This window comes from Rhea pennata, chromosome 14 (assembly GCF_028389875.1).
Source record: "Rhea pennata isolate bPtePen1 chromosome 14, bPtePen1.pri, whole genome shotgun sequence".
Lineage (NCBI taxonomy): Eukaryota > Metazoa > Chordata > Aves > Rheiformes > Rheidae > Rhea > Rhea pennata.
In genome coordinates, this window is record NC_084676.1 from 16718056 (window position 1) to 16739066 (window position 21011).

The 21011-nt window shown below is 39.7% G+C and overlaps 2 protein-coding genes across 6 annotated transcripts in view; one reads left to right on the top strand and one right to left on the bottom strand.

The window, feature by feature from the left end:
* Positions 1-7806, top strand: part of MAPK9 (mitogen-activated protein kinase 9) — a 30048-nt gene extending 22242 nt beyond the window's left edge. For 4 of the 5 annotated variants that reach the window (XM_062587669.1, XM_062587670.1, XM_062587673.1 and 1 more), the window contains one exon: positions 240-7806. In XM_062587669.1, coding sequence (XP_062443653.1) covers positions 240-382 — 143 coding nt within the window. In that variant the 3' untranslated portion in view covers positions 383-7806. Of the gene's footprint in view, positions 1-234 lie in introns of all 5 variants that reach the window. The other variant, XM_062587671.1, reaches the window with a different exon arrangement.
* A 1082-nt stretch (positions 7807-8888) lies between these two features.
* Positions 8889-12752, bottom strand: LOC134146818 (rho GTPase-activating protein 24-like). Its single transcript, XM_062587385.1, has 3 exons — positions 12173-12752; positions 10585-10652; positions 8889-9357 (listed from the first exon to the last, which is right to left on the bottom strand). The coding sequence occupies exons 1-3, from the start codon at positions 12424-12426 to the stop codon at positions 9203-9205; spliced, it is 477 nt and encodes a 158-aa protein (XP_062443369.1). The 5' UTR covers positions 12427-12752; the 3' UTR covers positions 8889-9202.
* Between the last annotated feature and the right edge of the window lie 8259 nt (positions 12753-21011).

The following is a 21011-nucleotide window of genomic DNA, read 5'->3' on the forward strand; positions in this document are numbered from 1 at the left end:
ACATACATGTGTGTGTATAGATATTATCTCCTCTCTAGAGGGAAAATATAGGAATCTCTTAATATTCATATCAGGTTTTGAGTCCTAGGGAATGTAGTATTTGGTTTTATTACTACTAGTAATTTATTTCACAAGAACTTCTATGGGGAAAATGATGCTCAGAGCCTTGAAGCACAGTTATTTTTACTTGTTATATTGTCTTGCCTCAGATTTTATTATGTTTGGTTTACTTAGCACAGATGCAGCAGTGAATAGCAACACCAGTCCTTCCCAGTCATCATCTATCAATGACATTTCATCCATGTCAACAGAGCAAACATTGGCTTCAGATACAGACAGCAGCCTCGATGCCTTGACAGGACCCCTTGAAGGATGCCGATGATCAGCCAGGATTGCAGACTTAACTTTGGAAAAGAACTCTTGCTTCCATTGGGCCTGAATTGCTTGTAAGTTAATGGAACCAAGTAGAAAAACTCCATGTTCTGCATGTTCTACTGAAGTAATGCCTGTATTTTTTTTACTCAGTTGTTATAAAACTGCCTGCTTAATGTTGTAGAATGAAAGCGAATCAATGTCTAAAGAATAAAAATCTAAATTTAGACACTATTATAGGCTTTTCTTTGTTCCAGCCTGTTTCAGGTGAGCAGTTATAATAGTCGTATAGCCAATAACTCCTCTTGAGTGGGTTTATGACTTTTCAATCTCAACCGGTAGGCTTCTGTGATGCAAATGGTTGTTTACATTTTAGTACAGTATTGCTCATCAGTAGGTTTTCTTGAATGTATAGTCTCTGTGAAGTTTGTTTAAATGTGTGACTGTGGCAGTTTGCTTGATTTAACTACTGGAGTGTTAGTTGCGAGTGTTAACTCGCATATTGAGCACTCCGAGTACTGTATTTAAAGGGCAGTTACTTTTTCGCATATCACTTTCTCTTCACTTCCCAAAGACTCTGTGTATCTTCTTCTCGAAGAGAGAAATGTGACCTTTAAAGAACATAGCCATTGCTTCCTATTTCACCTATGAATGTATGAAAGAGTATGTGTCTTGACTCCTTTCGGTTATTAAAACATGGAAAGGAGATACAGTGGCTTAACTCAATCTTAAGAAAGGGATATTTGTTGACTGACATATCTGTGAAGCAGTGTCTGTTTAGAAGAGGGGAGAGTGCTAAATTGTCCTGTACCTTTCTGGCTTGTGATACTGGTCCTTTAACAAAAACAAACAAAAAAGGGAAATTAAATCTGATGTTCCTCATTTCATCGTTCAATGCAAGCTCTGATAAAAGGACAGACAAATGGGAGAGACTTGCAGCTTAAGTGACCTGGAAAAGAGCTGCATAATTCTTTCTAGTTTTTTAATGGGTACATTCTATCTAGTGAATTTTAAGAAACAGTATGATAGTAGTTTTGAGTAATTTGTCAGCTAAGCTGATTTGTCATCTAAGATCATTTATTTAATATAGCTAAATGGTATTCCCAAATTAGAAAAAACTCTGTTTATACCAAGGGAGGAAAACATAAATATGTTTTCTAAAGACAGTGTCAGAAGACAGGAGGAGACTATTTGCTGTTTCAATACAGGCTTATCAAGGCAGCCTTCAGAATCAGATGATACAAACATTGCCTCTTACATTGCACAATATTTTAAATTCTTAGAAAACGTGTTTGCGATAGTGTAGGGCTAAAATTATCAAATACTACACATCTGTGTATTTGTACATGTTCACTTTAGAGCATGCAGATGTATGAAATATTTTGCTAAAGGATCTTTGTGTGTGCATGCATGTGTGCAAGATTAAACAATATTACTATAATAGCAATGAAGAGAGGTCCAAGATGAGGTAAAACACCACTTTCTTAAAGGCACTGTATTTAACTGTTCATCTCGATACTGTGGACTTGAATATTTAAAGAGAACTTGTAAAATATACTTGCCTAGCAAGCCCCTGCATTGCTGAGATGTCTAGTACTCTCTGTAAAAGAAAAGAGAATTTACCTGTCATTTTTGGCCTTAAGATTTGAAAAACAGTAGTCTCTGTTAATGCAAACGTTGCTTTTAGATTAGGGTTGTACTCATTTTTAAAATAGCTTGATTTGCTATAGCAAATATATTCAATTTTAGAATTTACTGTCTCAGAAGGCAAAAAAAAATGTTGGAATTGTCATCTGGCATCTTGGATTTTTTTTTTTTTTTACTGTTTAACTGAAGTGCAGGAGTTTGGTTTATCGTTAGATACTGGTGGTATATGTGAAATGGTTTTAGTGCATTCTGTCACTAGAACAAACATCTAATAATACCTATTATCTTACAGCAGTACAAGTTGCTGTTCTTTTTTTTTTAATACTTGTTATTTGTGTGAGTTCAATTAAGACACCTATTCAAAATGAACATTAGCAAGTTGAGATTAGCTGCATTCAATCCTTTATAGGCTAGCAAAAGATGCAGCTGCTATAGAATGAAACTAAAGAGAAAACTTCTGAACATATAAATGTGGACAATCAGCAAAGCACAGTTATCTTTTTGAGATAAAGCTGCTCGTTAGTCATCAGTGACACGGTGGTGCTAAGTATGTTGTACTTTATAAGGGGGTGACTTTTCTGACAAGGGGTGCTCAGCATTTTTGTCCAAAAAAAAGCATCCCGTAAACATTGGTGAACCAAAATTACTGCCCTTTTTTTTTTCTAGAGGCTGTTTTAAATATTTTTTTTTTCTTTTTTGAAGAATCTTGTTGGAAAGTAGTAGATTACTGCATTTTACATACATTCTATACTTCTGTGAAAGAGCGCTTTTTCTGTACATGAACATGAGAGGCTGAAGTCTTTAGCAGTTGATTAAACCTGCTGCTACAACAACTGCAAAGCAAATGCATCCACTTTACAGGCATGGTAAGTGACTAGAACATTAATAACTTACTTCCTGCTAGCTTTATTCTAGGCCTGTTTATGTAAAAGATGTGGCTGAGCACGGATTTTACTTTTTCAATACTGACCTTTTTTTTCTTTTTCTTTCTATTTTTTTTCTGCTCCTTCAATTTAATTGCTCTGTGTTTCCCTGCATATTTTGGATGCACAGAGTTTAATTTTTCATATTGGATTTGAGCTGCTTGGAACATGAGTCCTGGAGGAATAGATGACCTCCAGGTCTTTTCCAACAGAAATTATTCTATGATTTAAATTTGTCTTTTATATTTTTCAATACAAAACTGATCTATCCTCATGGTTGGAACTGATGTCTGACTTTCTCCTAGTATATAACTTTATCTTGGAGTTAAAACAGCTGTGAGGTTGACTGAGCTTCCTTGTAAATCTTACTGTAGGAAAAGCAGTGATTTTTTTTTTAATGGATTCTTGATATGACATTAGTGGATGCTTCAATTTTTTACAGAACTGTTACTGTCTTGGAAACGTGCATGAAATGAAAAGACTGTGAATATTGTGGTTTTGATTCCAGTATAATTTTTTAAATTGTTAATAAACTGAATCAATGTTCAGTTCTCAAGATGACAGTTAGGCAGATTGTGTTCAGAAAATTGCATGCAGAATAGATGCATGCTAAAGTTTGCGCATTGTTTCAGTGTGCACATACAGACTATAAATGCACTGCACGCAGATTTTATACATCTAGTTGTATTCCTGACTGCAGATTAAGTTCAGTGCCCCATTTTGTGAAATGGTCTTCAATGCAGTAAGAACCTCATCACTGATGGAAAACAAAGTGCAGATGTAATTTGACAGGAGTTTAAAAGTTTAGAGTTTGGTGTGCAATAGAACCACTTTTATTCCTAATGTTAAAATCATGTATGTAAAATGATGCCATTGACCATTTTTTTGCACTTTTGTCATTTATAAATATTTATATGTATTTAAAGATTATGACTATGTGAGTGTGTGTGTGTAGTGTATATACATATATATATTAAAAAATGCTTAGTTCTGTAAACACGAATGTTACTTTTCTGTATGAGAGACTGTATAGTATTAACACTACTGCAGTATACATAAATGATTTATGAAATACATGATTAAAAATAAGTGATGGTCGACATAGATGCAATCTGTATTCTTAACTGCTCACCTGAAAAAAGAGAAATCTGTGGCTATTAACCAGATTATTTACCTGAAACATTATATTAAACATCAACACTGAGTAGCTGTATGGCATTGCAGAAATGGAGTATGTTTTGAAAACATTTCATCTGTGCTCATATCACTTTTCCTCAAAAAGCAAAACTTAGAAGCCAACAATTTTTAAATCTGGATAAGAAGCCTGTAAGCATGCTTTGAGGAAATACTGTGATATGAAGGGCTTGTTTTTATTAAAAGTGATGAAACATAAGAAACAAATGTCAAAATAAGGCTTTGTCTGCACAGATCTTATAAAGCAGTCCACTGACTGGAAACTAAAGCAAAGAGCCTTTGAAATTCTTTGTATTGTGTTTCTGATAAGGGTTTACATTTCCTATCAAAATACTTTCTAATTAAGTTTGAGTTTAACTTTCATTAACTAGTTGGTTGGTAAGTTTCAAAACTGTTAGGGACCAGAGTGCTTTGGAGTTTTTTTTGTCTTTTTAAGTCCTAACAGAGTATACATGTGTTTATGCAAAATTAAGTTTAAAAGGTGATTCCATGTATGTATTCTTCTTTTGGAAGGACCTTAAATGATAAATCATAATGCTAAATCAATTTCCTTTCTGTATCTGATTGTAATTGGCTTAACATCAAAATTTTATGAATGAAGTAGGTGGAAGAATTCAAAATATAGCTTACGTACTGAGACTCCGAGAACAACGAATGGCCCTTTTTTGGCAGAAGTGCGCTCTCTGGTTTGGTGTGTCCTGGAAGTTCAGATCTTCAAGTGCAGACAAATCTTTACTGATCATACTGCTCTTTTGGAATACAGGTTCAGTCTTGCAGCAATACAGTTTGTGTGGAGTGTTTCGTTAGAATTGTGACACTTGAAATGGAAGTACTTTATGTATGCGTGTTGGGGGAGCTGAACAGCCTTTGTTTGTATATTCTACGTGTGTCATACGGATTCTATCAGGGCTTGATGCTAAAACTTAGTGATACTATATACTGGGAATCAAATTCTTTTCTGGGATGCTTATTGCTATAATTCCTGCTCAAAACTGGTTTTGATCCAGGGATACCTATACCCAGATGCAGAATTTGGACTTAAATTCCCAAAGATGAATCCCTGATGCTAGTAACTTCTTTGCTTTTCCACAGTATCTTTGATTTTTTTTTTTTAACATGTTGAAGTTTGACAGAAAAAATGTACTTTGGCTGACTATTTTACATATATTTTAGATTGTCTATTACATGAGTAATAGTAATGCTCTAAAGCTTATTACACAACTTATTAAATCAGTTTTATTTTTGTCCACTTTACATGTTAAAGGTGTCTGGAGCTAAAAGAATGTTTCAAGTAAACCACCTTTTCTCATATTAGTGTTGGAGAAAAGTGGAGAGACAAATGTTGTTTCCATTTGTGTTCTATAAAAAGAGACTATTTTTGTAGCTAAAACTTCAATTGTTGCATTTCAATCCCACAGTCTTGCTTTGTGCATATAAATATATTTAGGTCCGCTATTTCAAACAGTGTATGTATAACAAGTCAAGTATAAAATTAAAATAATAAAATGCACTCTTCTGAGATATGTTGCTGAAAATATGGCAAATTATTTTGACAAATCAAAGAATTCAAAACAAAATAGAGAAAATACATTTAGCTATTTAAGTTTTTATTTCTTGATGCTGCTGCTTATTTTTTGAGAAGGTGCTTGCAGTTTTGCACAACAGAAATCAACTTTATTAATTGATGGGTTTGAAGCACTTTACGATTCCTCTAAATGCAACCAGCATATGGTTGAATGAAATGACATTAAAATCATCTAATGTCTTTAAATTTAGGTTGTGCTCTTTCCAGTTCTGATAGATTTAATCAATACATTACTTTAAATATAAAGCTGTTTTCAGAGATTTGGAATTAAATTTAATACCTAATAGGAGATCATTTGAGAAACACCTCTATTCAAATGCCTGTGGGTTAGATGCCTCCTAGCCATCTATTATATAAAGAGAAAACAAAGCTGCTTTGCCCTGATAGCAAGATCAGCTGAGAGCATGGGGATTTTTTCTTAAACAAAATATTTTATTAACTCTTGCCTGTATTTCATAAGCTTGCTGTATATGTTATGGTAAGGCCAGAACATCTGCTTAAGATTGGGACTCCATTGTAACAGATGCTACATGAATACCATGGGAAGACACTGACCCTGCTCTAAAATACTAGTCTGAAACCCTGATACTTCCTATGGACTACTTGCTTAAGTACGTATGTGTTCATCTCCCAGAATGGGTCCTTAATTCAGCACCTCATAGGTTCTTAGGATAACAAAAGCAGGGGAGAAAGTAATCACGAAGAACTGCATTTTATGTTCACTACCTGAAACAGTAGTCATTTGTTCTTTACTGATAAGCTAATTCAATACCTATAAGCATATGTTGTTGTATTGTCTTCTAATGGGAAAAACTGTTTTTTGAAAAAAACAAAAGTGTCACTAGCTTTTCTACGAATTCAGATGCATAAATTGGTGCTAATTTTTTAAAAGAAAACTTAACGGATGGTTAGCAGTGTATTTGTCTGTTTTTGATATCTATATTTTCTTAAATGGTGGCAAACCAAACTTTATAAGGTGATTAATGTGCATCTTCATCAGATAAAAATTCCCAAATTTTTCTGAAGTAAAATGTTTAACCTTCCACAGTAGTTACTGCTTCTTTGGAGCTACTGCTTTCAGGTATGTTAAACACTAATAAAATGAACACAAATAGAAAAGATAGCAATACATGACTACTTTCCCTTTCTTTAAAATTCATGACATGTTGGGTTTCGCAGGTGTTTTAGCAGTTTGGTGTAATCAAGATACCAGAGTAAATCACATAGTTAGTTACCTGTATGCAGTTAACTCAGTACAGTACAGGCTATCTGGTTATTAAAATAAGTCATAAAGGTTACACAAATTTTCAGCCTTTTCAAGAGGGAATAACATAGAAATAACTTTTCATACAAATATAAATTTTAATGCCTGGGAAGCTGTTCTGTAGTGTATTCTAGAAGACAAGCTATAAAAGATAACAATAGTTGCTTGAGTCATTTGTTATAAGATCCAGTTTTACCTAATCCTTTAAATAACTGTTTGTTCTCTCTGAATTTCCTTTGTGATGCTGTCAAGTTTTCACCCCCTTCAGAATGCTTTGTATATCTTGTTTTGGCCTCCTTTTCTGCATTCGGTTTACCAAATGTCACAAAAAGTAGCATCAAGCCCTATCACTTGTTATAGTGTTGAGTTTATGGCCTTAATTTCACTTATAGTATGGTATATAATTTCTGAAGAAAGATGTGCTTTGAAGTCTAACTATATAGATACATGTGGCCTCTTCTGCCTATGAAATTAGGCTTTGATTGTCATATCTCATTCTGATGCTTGTGCAATAGGAACATGTTCCCTTTAGTGCAGTGGCTGTTTTGTCTGATGCTGGACTTTGTTTTTCAGGATGACTAGAAAATATATATATATTTTTTTCTTTTTATGGGCAGCAGTCATGCTTCCTTCATTTTGGGCTGTTTTTTTAATGGAAAGTAGAAATTTCATAAGGAAAGCTGTCAGTAACTAATTCTGAAGTGCTAGTTATAGCCTCATTCTGAACCTTTTTGTTCTTTTCTCCAAAAATCTTGTCATAAAACACCAGTACTAAAGCCACTGTAAAATTACAAATAAATATGTATACTTGAACAATGTGAGCAGTCTGTTTCATTTACTGTAGCAATAAGCTTTCTATTTCTTGATGTGTCTTGAAGTAGAATGTTATGTCTAACTGAAAGGATGCATGTTTTTAGTTATCTTAAACATAAAGTTTGTTACTGCCTTAGTTCTCAGTTAACCAAAAAGCAAGTATTAGTATGAAAAAAAAAGTTTTAAGGAATTGGTTGGAGTGCCTTTCTCTCGTTCAGCTTGCTCAGCTGAGTGTCTTCAGCTTACTCAAACTTGGACACCCAAAAGCATTTGGTTTTACTGCCAAGTAATAAATGTATTTTGAAATTTGTTTGTTTTGCTGAAATTTGCCAGGTAATGCTGACATCTGTATTCACATACATGTGCCTTGACAGGATCATAGTTAAGATTTTTCAGACTTCCTTGAAAGGTTTATGTGTGTATTTTTAGTCAGCAACTTATTTGTATTTAAATGGATTTTGGAAGAGCGTTCTCTTCACCTTAAGCTCAAATGATGAAATTTGTTCTCATTGAACAAGAAGGATGTTTGACTAGCTTGAAAAAAAATACTCCCCGGTTCCTTTTGGAGGAAGAAGTTTTCTTGCAAAGATACAGTAAGGTTTTTCTCTGCCACTTTTGCAAAGCTCTTTTATATATCTCAGCTAGGGTAACCTGAAGTAAAACTTAACTGCTACTTTGATCCAGTTGCCTTTCATAAGGGTTTTCTTATACTAAGTGAAGGGTCAACCTCTCTATATACATGGCTGTGGCTAAGTTTCTCAGCTAGACTTGGCACTGTAGAAGATTCACTTATGATAGAATGAAATGCCTTTCTGTAGGAATATTGCTATTTCTGGCATGGAAAAGTTGTAGTCTTATTTTCTCTTCAGGCTGTTGCAGCAGAGTATCTGGCTGAAGCAGAGGTGAACAGTAGATCACAAAGCTTCCTAATATTTGTTGATAGGTGCTGCCTGGGTTGTTTCTTAAGGTATAGAGAAAGAACCAATTTATAAAGCAGAAGAGAACAAAGAAAATAAAGCTGCTATACTAACTGTATGCAACAAAGTGCTCTATAAAACATACTGAAGTGCATTCCTTTTTTTATGGTATACCTTTATATTTATTGGAAACTCTTGATATTGGCAGGGCAGGGTCAGAAAGGTAAGAAGAGAAAGAGTTGAGAAGAAGATGCACGTAATTTTTGAGAAAAGTGAAACTTCAGGAGAAGCAGGGTGTTTTTCATAGTAATGAAGTCCCAAAAGATGCAAAGTGAAGGGCAGTGTAGAAGGAAGATGCAAGGAAAAGAACTTGAGTAAGTGTATAGAGGTCATATTCAAGAACTGCGCCCTGTGAAGGTAGGAAGACAAAGAAACCAGTTATGGTTCAGTGATGGACTTTTGGAGACTAGACAATGCGCAGAACTGGTTAGTCAGCACGATGAGCAACGGTCGTCAGGACTGCCACAGTGACCTTCGTGCAGTGAACGGGACAGAGCTGCTTCATTCCATGAACCTTGTGGGGTAAGATGGCATTTTCTGATTCACTTGTATCTGCGCTTAATCTGCTTCCACTCTCCTTTTCTGGGAAAGAAGGAAAAAAAAAGAGTCTTCAAGTTCAGCTAATACCTCATAAGCTTTCTCAGTGAGACATTCAGTAAGCAAGTGTGGATGGTTACTGTTACATTTATTTTTTCTGAAGAGCTAATAATAAACCATGTTTGTTTTTTCTCATAGAAAGTATAAGTTCCGTTAATATGCTTCTATAAAGAGCAGGTTTAAGTATGCAGAAGTTTAACATGAATGATGACATTCAGATTTAAACAGTTCTTTTGTAGTGGATAAAAGAACGGTGGTTATTTTCTTGGTGCTTAACTGTGTACAGGTCACTGACCCAGCTATCAAAGTAGTTTGAAAACTTCCTCTGTGGAGAGGGAGGGAGAGGGAGAGATGCCTGCTTAAGAGATGGGGATAGGGCAGTCTACCAGTGACAGTTTTAATGACTAACATCCTCATCTAGGAGTCTTGATTATAATCCAGATGAGAAAATGACATTTTAAGGAGCCTCCTCTGCAAATGAATATCCTTTCAATGAGAGGGCAGGAATTATGCTAGCGTTCTAGATCCCAACCACAAGGCCATAGAGGATAGTGGTGTTAACTGCAGGTCGGTGTAAATACATTGTTTCTTATTTCTTTGCCTCTAAATGAATAACTGACTTTAATTTCTAGGATACAAACTCAACAATCTAAAGTTTAATAGTTATGTGACTTCTGAGGTGACTGAAAGCCCAACAGGCGTGATACCCTTGATTAAAAAATACTCAGTCACTTTGGTATTTAGTGCATCAGTACAAGACTCAGCGCTAGCCCAGGGTGCTTCCCCAAGATGCTGTGGCCTGGCTTGGGAACTGGTAATGCAAAGTATGACTAAAAGATTTTTTCCAGTGATAAGACAAAACATCCCTGGCATTAGGAGGGTGGTGCAGTTTCTAGAGTTCAGGCATCCCAACGAGTCCCTATCAACTGCTAGCTCAGTTTATAATTAACCTAGTTTCTACTATTGAGATTTTTATTTCACCCCTGAAATGGCAGTATATACTGTAATCAGAATATGGTGCTTTTCCTCCCCTGTGGTCAAGCTCAATTTAAAAACTGAACAACTTGCTCTTTTATTTCCATTTGTTAATTTCCCCAAAGGTGTCAAAAAACTCTTCCATTTCTTTCTGAAGCATTTCATTTCTTCTCTCTGCATCTTCCTTTGCTCTCTCCGCATTTTGCATTTTCATCTCTGCAAGGCTGTACCACTTACGCTGCTGTCCCAGTTTTGAGTGCATATCCTTAATCTCAAACTGCAGCGCTCTGTTCCTCTGCTCCAGGCTGTTTGAAAGAGACATTGTAAAATTAGAGAGTTTTTTCCCCAAAACAAAAAGTGGGTTTTGTTTTTTATTTTTTTCCCTAAAGCTAGTCAATATTTTTAGCATATGTTATTTTAAATACAAGTACTTGGCGTCCCCAGAGCAGGCTGCAGAGTACCCCCTTGTTGCCAGTGTTAACCCCTGTTTAGGAGGGATGACATCCTTGTGATGGACCCATTTTCTGCAGATCAGGAGATAGAGCACCAACCTTGTTCACAACTGCAGATCCCCTTCCGTAAGGGGAACACGGTGTTAAACTTCGTGCTGGTCCAGTGGGAGAAGGAGCTTCAGCGTTACACGCTGATTGATGCTCTCAACTCGGGCTATGTGCCAGTGCAGCAACAGTTGTGGAAAAGGGAGAGGAGACAGGTGGAGTGCTGTTCCAGCATGCAGCTTTTCACAGAGAATTTAGAGGCAGATCGCTCCTGCGAATGTGCATGCTTTAATCTGATGCAGCTCTTCATGTGGTCTCGTTAATACCCATGTCCATGTATACCTGGTTTTATGTCAAAACTGCACTGTTAAGCAACAGGCTTGCTTTTTCAGTTTATGGTGCTGTATATTAGAATTGAAAGCCTTTGTAATTAACTTTTGGATATTCTAAATTGGAGTAAATATGAAACACTGAGGAATCTGACTAGAACTGCAAGGGGAAAACTTAAACAGAATACAGTAAAAAGATGGGGGAGACACCAAGAACGGTTCATTTATTAAGCAAAAATGGATAAATATTCCTTTAAAGATATTAAAGATGTAATGGATTTTTTTCCCCCCACAACACAGTGATCAAGGTGCAAAGTCATAAGGACAAAGCTATTAAGTGATGCATGTTGAGGTATATTGCAATTTCATCAAATAAACAATTAGCATGACTTATACCTGTAACTTATAGCTAATTAAGGATAATGTGTCATTAAAGGAATGAACATTTTGAATATAATAAAAAAGCAGCACTGTTTGGAAACTGGAGCCTGAAAATGCTGCCTTTTTCTTGTTTTGATTAAAAGCTATGGCTAAATCTATGTTCAATTTCTGATCTTTGAAATTAGGAAAAATACTTATGAAAACTTTCCTCAGAGTTATTAAAATTCACTCTTGAAATAAAGAGTATTTTTGACTTAATGTTAGTGCTGTTGCAAAACTGCACACTTTTCCACAGCGAAGTTCTTAATATTTGATTAGTGCAAGGAGGAATGCACAGTAGACTGGGGCTTTTAGAAAGAAGAATCTGGACAGTCCTGCCAAAAAATCTTGCATTAAGTCTTTCAAGCACCTTGCCTGAAAATTCTTTCAAGTACCTCTAAATGATTGCTAACCTAATCCTGTAATACCGGCTCCCGAGTAGCATTCGCAGTGATACGTGGATTGCGCCGGCTGCAGTAGCAGCCGTAGACGCTGTTCGCAGACACGGACCCTGCAGTAGTTGCATATGATACAAAGAGGAGCCTTCCCTGCGGTGCCATAGTTGTGAAAATCCTTTACCTTGCAATTTTAGATTCGTACTCTGCCTTCTGCCTGGACATCATCGTCTTTAGATTCGCCAGGTGGTTCTGCAGCGAAGCTGGATTTGCTGGCAAGTCACTGGAGGAAGGGAAGCTGTTGCTGTTCTCCACTGGGACACAGCCCGCATTTTCCTGAACCCCCGAAACATGACTCACAACTGTGTTAGCTTCTTGGGAGTCTTCTGGGTGGGTAAGTCCTGTCAAAGACCTTGAAGGAAGATTTTCTGCAAACATGGTTTAGCCGAGGGAGACTGCTGAGCGTGCCGAGCCGGGACCATCCGTGCCCTCTGGGCTCTGTCAAAGACTCAATTCCTTTTCTGTTTCACAAGAGAACTTGCTTTCGTGTCTGTCTCTGTCTGTCTTGTCACAGACTGTGAGAGTTTTCTTCCTTACCACAGCTGTTTGAAGCTTTTGAAATACTTGGAAATAGTCCATTTTGCTGGAGCCTGGATCTTGTTTCAGGCTCCAGCTTGGTTTCTGTACACAGTGGGTGAGGTCCTGAGCTGCTGTGCCAGTCTGCTGCCCGCTTGGCTTTCTCGTCATGGTTGGTTTATTCTTATCTCAGGAACTACTACTTCTTTCCTACCCTGTGTCTTTTCAGTGTAGTTTGACTGACATCTGTGGGTGGCCCATTTTATAGCCATCTACAGTTCACTAGTTGCATTCAGTGGAAAAGGGGAAGATTAGGAATTCTGCGGTGCGAGTCTTGTCCTTCAGCCGCCTGGAGGGGACGAGGGTATGTGGCACCACGCTGCCGATCTGAGGCTCCTTAGGTTCCGCTTTGCACAGATTAGGGAAGAGGCATGTTAAATCCAATTTGGCTGCACTGTATCTAGCCAGTCAAGCATGAGAAAAAATTGAATAAATAAAAAATTGCTTGCTGTGCCACCTTATTTCTGTTGTCATTGGTTGTGTGTGTTTTAAAGGAAGCAAATGGCAGTAGTTAAAGTGAGGCAGTTCAGGCTTTTTTGTCATCATGTTTCAAGGGCAAGAACCTGGAGGTTATGGAGAAATAGGGCTCTTGTGAGTTATATTTCAATCCCTGTTGGAAAAACTATTTGACGCGAGTAAATGTGGGGTGTTTATTGTAGCTGCCTCTTCACAAGGCAATCAAGTTCAGTACAGAAAGAACTTGATGCAACTAATGGAAGAGCAAAATATGCATGCACTTAAAATGGACATCATAAAAATAGTTCAAAATAATTTTGAAAATTTTTCCTTCTTCCACCTCTTTCTTCTGAAAATGAGGTGCCAAACTGATAGAAAGCAGGGAGAAATCCATGAATTTTGTTTTGCAGGAGTAAATCTGAATTAACACACACCCGCACACTGCAGTGCTGCTAATCTAAAATTTTTACTCCAGAAAAAGCTATTCCTGGAATATTAACATCAGTACTTTCTACAAGTTCTGTGTCTATTAATAAGCTAACAGATGGCTGTGCTTTCTGATGATTTGGATTCTGGGTGCTTTAATCTGTTTTCTCCCCTATCCCTAATGAGAGACAGCAACTGCGGTGCTCAGCAGCTGTTTCTCCTGCGAATGCGAAAGCCTTCTCCTGCTGCGACGACTACGGACGTTCCCGTCGGCCACCCTTGTGCCTTCTCTAGCCATGAGACACGATCTCCATGCAGCCGCTTCTGAGCACCGGGGCTGCTGTTCTGTGTTTCCAGATGACAGTCCGGGGTGCAGATGTTCCTGCGCGCTTCAGACAGCTTTCCGCAGTGTGGGCTGGCACCAACCTGCGGAGAGGCCTACGTGTGCCTGCGCTTCCTCCTGCCCTCTCAAAAATCATGTCCCGTGATTCCTCAGACGATCTGGTAACACCTTTCACAGGGTGACTCTCATGGCTTCTGAGCTTCAGGATAAGGGTGCTTCAGAGCAATATAAATAAGACAGGGCAGCTGGCATCTGATTGACTCCTTGCTTCCTGTCTTAATTACAACATTAATACCACATAGTATAGATTTTCTTTCTGTTCCCCCTCTAGAAGTACGTTTATACATATGCCCTGCTCTCCTTTCACCTTTTCCCTGGCTTCTCCAGGACAATTTCTTGTATTAATTTCCTGACAAATTTAAAGGTCAATGATGAAGAGTTGAGTGGTGGGTTTTTTTTTTTTTCTTTTCTTTTTTTCTTTTTTTTTTTTTTTCTGAGGCAGAGGAAAAACCCTGTTCCAGACTTCCAGCTTGTATGGAGCTGGGATGTTTTTTAAAATTGCTTCTTATTTTGGCCTGACTTTAGATGCAACTTGTGATTCTCTGGAATGACCTGGCCTTGGAACGCAGCACTGCTGCCATGTGCGGTTAAAACTCAACATGCTGGAAATAGTTCCTCCAGGCAAGCTGTGGGTTTGGCCTCCCTCAGCTCTGGTCTTATGCCAGCTGCCTGTTTCTGTGCATCATTTCTGTCTGTGAAAGAGAGAACAGAGTACACTCAGTTCATGTTTTGTAAGGTAACACTGGCACTGTGGACAGAGATGTGACTGTTCCAAAAAGGATGTTGAATTACCCAAGCATGTGCATGTTTGAGATTGCTAGACAAAAGCTCATAACTTGTCCCAAAAGCTGATGATAATTGGGCTGTTTTTGTAAACCACCATTATCAACACTTTCTGCTCTTCAACCTGCTGGTAAGGACAAGTTGCTAGCAAGGACAAAACCACAGTCACCTGCAGACAGCTGCACGCAGCTTATGGAAGAGGCATGGGGCATCTCCTTACCCCGGCCGCAGCTCCTTGGGTGGTGTGCTGAAATAGCGCTGCGCAGAGGATGGAGAGTGCCACATGCTTCTCAATCTCCTAGAGATGAGCAAAAATCAGAGTGGTGGGGAAAGGCAATGCCTTAAAAACCAGTACTGCCTCTTCTGAACTTGTGTCCTGAACTCTGAGCTAAATGTGCTGGAAATGTTGAATAAATGGAAACAAAATCTTCTTTCTACACCTGCAGAGAAGACACCCTGAACAAATCAGTCTTGGTGCTTTGACAAACTCTGGTTCCAGCTTCTTAGCGGCTTTTCTGGTTCAGTGGCCTGAATTTCGTAAAACTTTTGGCTGCAGTTCTGTATTGCCCAATAACTTAAAAAAAAATAAAACAAACAAAAAAAATAGAAAAAAACAATAAAAAGCAAACAATCATCACTTGATTTAAATAATTTAATTGGGTTTTATCTTGTTTGCCTTTTTCTTATGCTTATTCTCATAAAAAGATGTTGCAACATCCTAGTAGAGAAGGAGAAGGTATATGCTGTTAGGGGCTGTAAGAACTTACCTTTTAAAGTTTGGGGGTTTGTTGGGATTCCTGTATGTTGCCTTATTTCCATGCTTTTGTGTGTATGTAGATAGAGGAGTCTCCAGCTAGACAGCAAACAGATCACAGGGCATGTACTTTGGGGCCAAGTTGCTAGAAAAATAAAGATGGATCCTCACTCCTGTGACTCCAGCAAAGAGCTGGGAAGTTTTGAGCCTAACTCTGCTCTGACCTTTGCAGCCACTTTGGTGGTGGATGGAGCCATTCCTGCGTGTGTTGGAGACCTTGGAGTCCTTCCAGGGAAAGACACTGTCAAACGTAAGGGCTTCATGTTGCCAGCATGCAGAAATGTGTGGGAAAGGAAAGTGAGGCTATTTTTTTCCTCTAGACCAGCACTGTTGAGCCAAACACCCGCTAGATGTCAGAGTTGGGTCTGGATTGGGGCTGGCTGCTTAAACTGCCTGGAGCTAAAAGCCCTGGGGAGGAAAACTGCAGGATATTATCAAGCTCCATAGTAGCTGGTGACAAATGCCTTATAAGAGAAAGCTATGAATTAATTTTCGTAACTTAAGGCAGGTGGGGCAGTTGGGGGACTACTTAAAAAGCAGAGGCTCCTGGCAGGAGAGGGCACTGTGTGCTTTGCTATGCCCCAAGGAACATGGATTTGGGATGAGTTTATTTTAAAATTTTAACTATTTTTAAATGAGAGGCTGTGGGGCTGCTGCACTGAGTGGGAGGGAGGTTTTCCTTTCCTTTTTTTTTTTTTTTTTTTTTTTCCCCCATGGAGAAACAAATGTGGAAGAACAGCAGCTTTATAAACAGAGAGCTAAAGCTTTTCTACGTACCCAGCTCAGCTGTCCAGGTTCTCTTGGCATCATCATGCAGCCACCCTGCTACTACCTGTTTTACAGGTAGTAATAATTAGCTTAAAGTATGAGGAAATGCCTTACTTCCTACAGGTTGTTCAGTCACTCAAAGCATAGCTGTTGTGACTTCCTGCTTGTTTCTAAGGTCAAGTATAGGGTGCAGTTTGCAGGACAGTTTGGCTGGGAGGGCAGTGGCCAAAGCTGCGGTGCCTGGTGCAGCCACGTGCAAGGTGCAGCTCTCCTGCCAAACCCTCCTGCGTGCTTAGGCTGCCCATCTGCAATCCTTTCATGAGCTACTGGTCATACTGGAGTGCGGGGTGCCACTTTTACATTGGTTCTGATTTCTGCCTCTCAATGGGTCTTTACCACTGCATAGTGGTCACGGTGATTTCACTACTTTAAACATTTACCAAATTAAAAGCATATAACTAGAGGCCTTCAGATCCCTCCACCCTGCCTGCTGCAGCTTGGGCCTCGGGATGCACGGGGCAGCTCCGCAGGGCTGCTGGCAACAGCCACGGCACTGGGCTTTCGGCAGCTGCTGCACAAGAGCAACCTTATCCTCAAGACAAGGTCTCATTGTGACCCTCCAGCTCGGGTCTGTGCGAGCAGGAGAGCAGAGGACGTCGGCTTTCTGCCATCTGCAGGACAGTAGCTGATTCATAAACCAGATTCTGGTGACAAATGTCAGCGTGTGTTGGTGGCCAGGAAGCAGCCGGTCCCGTCCGTGCCACAGGGACGATGATGAACTGGAGCCGCAACACGCACAGCTTGTGCATCGCTCCTGAACAAAAGGAGCTTTACTAAATATATGCAAATAACTTTAATAAAGCCTCTTTTGTTCTCCCCGCCTTTATCTGTTTTTCTCTTTGTTTACCTGTTTGCTTTTAGTTCAGGTTGCAGGGATTCCATCTGGGGGGAAAATGGGGTTTGAGTGGAAATATGGGTGTTTGATATAACACTCTCATCCTTTGTTTTGTTCCATATGGTAACTCCCATAGTGATAGACCAGGAAAAACTGTTTAGGAAGGAACGCTTGCCCTTCTCATAGATTTTGCTTTCAGTTGGAGACAGTTTTGATGTAATTTCCCGCTTAATTTTTATTTTAAAGATGCAAATCTGAATGAAAGGATTTAAGAAGAATCTGGTGTTGTTCAGACTATTTCAGTGCTAAAGGCAAATCAACTTTCTTATGCTTTGAAGACAACCTCTCAAGCACTCACAGGGAATGGTCTGTTTAGTTCAGGACTTACAGTTCTGGTTAACGTTAATGGGAGGTACTGATTTTCAGTCTATTACTCAGTTTTAAGGATTTTTTCCAGGATTTTCCTCAGGTGTGTTTCCATGTGGATTTTTGTCTTTGCTTAAGAACAAGGCATTGCCTTTCAAAATAGTAAAAAATTGAAGAGCTCTTGGAATACCTCTGGAAACTATCCTTTTAACAAATGTTTGCTGCTCTACTTAAAGAAGTGAGCTGTTGTGTTTATCTGCATTTTGAATGGTATCTATAAACACAGCAGCTGTCTGCATGCAAACGGGACTTTCCGGCAGTGCTTAATATGAAAAGATTCTTATTACCAGTTTAAAAAAAGAGCAAGAAAGACTCAAGAAGCTCAAATGATGCCAGCTTCCTATCAGCTCCAATGATAGTCTAGACATTTAAGGGAGTCATCAAAATAATGGGATGTATGTTCTGCTGTTACAGCTCTAAGTTTCTTATGTTCGCTTTTCTTCACTCTCTTTTCCTGCAGGAATAGGTATCACCCTGCAACGTTCCAGCTTTCCTTTTTTCCTGCCTCTGAGCCAGAAAATCAGTAACTGGGAGGAAGCAGGAACCTTTCCTCTGTCCCACTTTTTACTATTTTTTTCCCCTCTTCTGATAGTCACTTATATTTGCAGGTGACCTCTTCCATAACCCACAACTTAAGGTATGCTAAGATGTGTCTCACTGGCAGCAACTGCAAGCAGGTGCCTAGTTCGTAAGTGAGCAAGTGGGTTGTTTGCAAACCACCATGACTCGTACAGAGCTGGTGCGAACAGGAAGGAGCATCTCAGCCATTACTGGGGTACCCGCGTAAGGCAGGCATGCCCAGAAAGCTTGTGATCTAACCCTAGCCCACATTCGGCTGCGTTGTTTCCCCAAATGCAATGGCACCTGCTCTTCCATGAGCTTCATTAGCACAAATGTGCAGTGAGATACAACAGCTTCTTCTGAAGGAGAAGGTTTCTCCTTAAGATGAGTGTTACCAGCTCCTCTGGAGCTTGTCTGCTCTTCAGGGCAAAAATAAACAGTCTATCTAGCTGCAGTATTAAAAGTTGTTAAAAAAACTGTTATTCCTTGCTATTTAGGAATTATGTTACTTGCTTTGATTTGCAAAGCCAGGAGTCACAGTGTGAGCGTCTCACGCTGTCCCTCGTAACGGGACTAGATCCCATCTCGGAGGAAGCACAGGGCTCACGGCTGAAACAACGCTCCTTGGGCCAGCTGCGAGGGAAAAAATCATCCCTGCCTCTTCGCCCTGTGCCGGCTCCCAGAAAAGAAATACCAAAATGCTATGGGAAAAGCTGTTCTCAGGATACCCTCTGGTCCATTTAGAAACAGAAAATATCAGGGATTTCCCAAGAAAACCTATATTCTTTGACTTTCTTGTTGAATTGTCTAGAACTTGGTGAGACAGAAAACTTGAGGGTGCACTGCTTTACTATAAGCTCTCATACTGGTCATTTTGTACAGGGCTGTTCTTTTTTTTTAAATCACAGCTACAATTTATTTGGTGCTTCTGAGTTCTCATTTTTTTTTCTTGTTCTTTTTTGACAGTCATGTTGAGGATCATGCTAAGCTTGTACTCAGCTGTGTGTTGCTTGTATATTAGGAACAAGGTGAAAAAAAAAAACAGCAAGCAAAAATCATTGAAAGACTTGACTAAAAGTAGCATTTCTTTGCTAACGTTTTCTGTGGATGTGGCAAAATTCACCGGTGTCCAAGCAAAAATACTGGAGGAAAATATTTTCCTGTTTTTTCCTCTTTCTCATTCTTCTCTATCCTCTCTCAACTTTAAAAGTCTAAATATCCTGGCAGAACTGGCATCTGCATATGGTTCTAACTTTGGGGTGTACGTCACCTTGCGGCTCCAGCGCGGAAGGTGGCAGAAAGCCATTCCAGGTGCACTGAACTTCCCAGAAAGACACCACAGCTCTGCGAGCCGACACTGAGTTTAATGCAGCCGCCTCTGCACTTCACCCGCCGTTAACCTTGATTGCGATGCCTATAGCTAGCCCACACGCACAATTGGCCATTAATTGATTTCTTAAAGCAAACCGCCCCCGGAGCAGCCCTCCCTCCTGCCCGTGGGTCTCTCATCCGGGTTGGCGGCAGGCCGGACTCCTTTGCTGGCTCGCCGGCATCATTCAACAAGTTATTTTATCCACTCAGAGCAAGATGAGAGCAGTGTAATTCGCAGAGGAATAAATGTGTTCTTTTTCAAACCAGTTATAAAAACACATACGCAAACTGAAGCAAATGACAGCTTTAAGACGTTTTAAATCATGGCTGTGAAAATAATAATCAAAGCTTAGTGATTTGAACACAGGTGGCAGGAAGCTGGTGCTGCTGGTCGCCGGCGCCATCTCCGGGCGCTCGGTCAGCAGGACCATGGCAGGAGGCCTGGCCGGTGCTCCCGCAGCAGTCGGGACAACCCCCTATTTATCTTTGCTCGTTAGGGACCACTACAACCCCCAAACTGCGTTTCCCGAGGAAAGGGCTGTGATTTTCCGTGTGGTACTTCATGCTGCTAGTCTGATGGTTTCAAAGTTCATTTAAATGAAGGAAAAATGAAAGCAAGCATTTTGCTGCTAAGGCTGGTATTCCTGCGGGGCTCTGCTGTGCGATAAAACTGCATTTCTACAGAAAATAATTTTTCCCCTCCTTCTCCCACTTATCCAAAAAAAAAAAAAAAAAAAAAAAAAAAAAGGCAAGCGAGAGAGAGAGAGAGAGAAAATACCCCCGGACGGCCCTCTGATTAAATTGCTTTTCCCTAACTGTCGCTGGAATGGAGCAGTCGTAATGCTGAGTCATTACCAGCCATTTGCATCTACAGTAACAACAAGGGAAAAGATATTAAAAAAAATCAATGTAGGGATCAATACTGAGCTCCTTGCTCTACCTCTTTTGCCTTATTAGTAGACACTCAAGCAGCAGAGTACTATTAATTAGAGGAAGCATTTGTAATTCGGAGGCAATGCCTGGCCGTTGTGGAGAGCCCCGGATCGTCTGTTAGCTGAGTGCCTCACCTTTGGAGGCGTATTCACTTCACGTTTCGCTGCTGGACTCCTCCGGGGCCCAGCCGAAGCAGGTCTTTTTGCTCTTTTTCACCCGATAGGGTTTCCAGGCCGAGAGGCTGCAGGAGGCACTTGCCCCGGCAGCCATTTCACGTCACCGCGGCCACCATTTCAGGGCCAGGAGGCTGCAGCCGCCATTTGGGGGCTGTGAGGCCGTGGCCGCCTGGGTCCCACAGCAGGGTGACTGTGTCGGGTGCCTTCAGTGCCCTTCTGCTGCGAGGTAAGGTCAGTGACCGTGCCTTTAGTTCACAGAGACGGGGCCCGAAGGATTTTTTTTTTTTTAAGCATTTTGGGAGAGTTCTAATAAATTACAAGCCCTAGAGAGCGCGCACGGTCCTGCCTGGACTGGCTGGGTGCAAACCTGGCTCT

What these genes read in the sequence shown, in the direction of transcription:
- LOC134146818 (XM_062587385.1), bottom strand. Translation starts at nt 12,426, where the DNA reads ATGTTTGCAGAAAATCTTCCTTCAAGGTCTTTGACAGGACTTACCCAC. An exon ending in TACGAATCTAAAATTGCAAG is followed by an intron (nt 10,653 to 12,172) that starts GTAAAGGATTTT and finishes TCTTTCAAACAG; the next exon opens with CCTGGAGCAGAGGAACAGAG. An exon ending in CTCAAAACTGGGACAGCAGC is followed by an intron (nt 9,358 to 10,584) that starts GTAAGTGGTACA and finishes CTTCTTTCCCAG; the next exon opens with AAAAGGAGAGTGGAAGCAGA.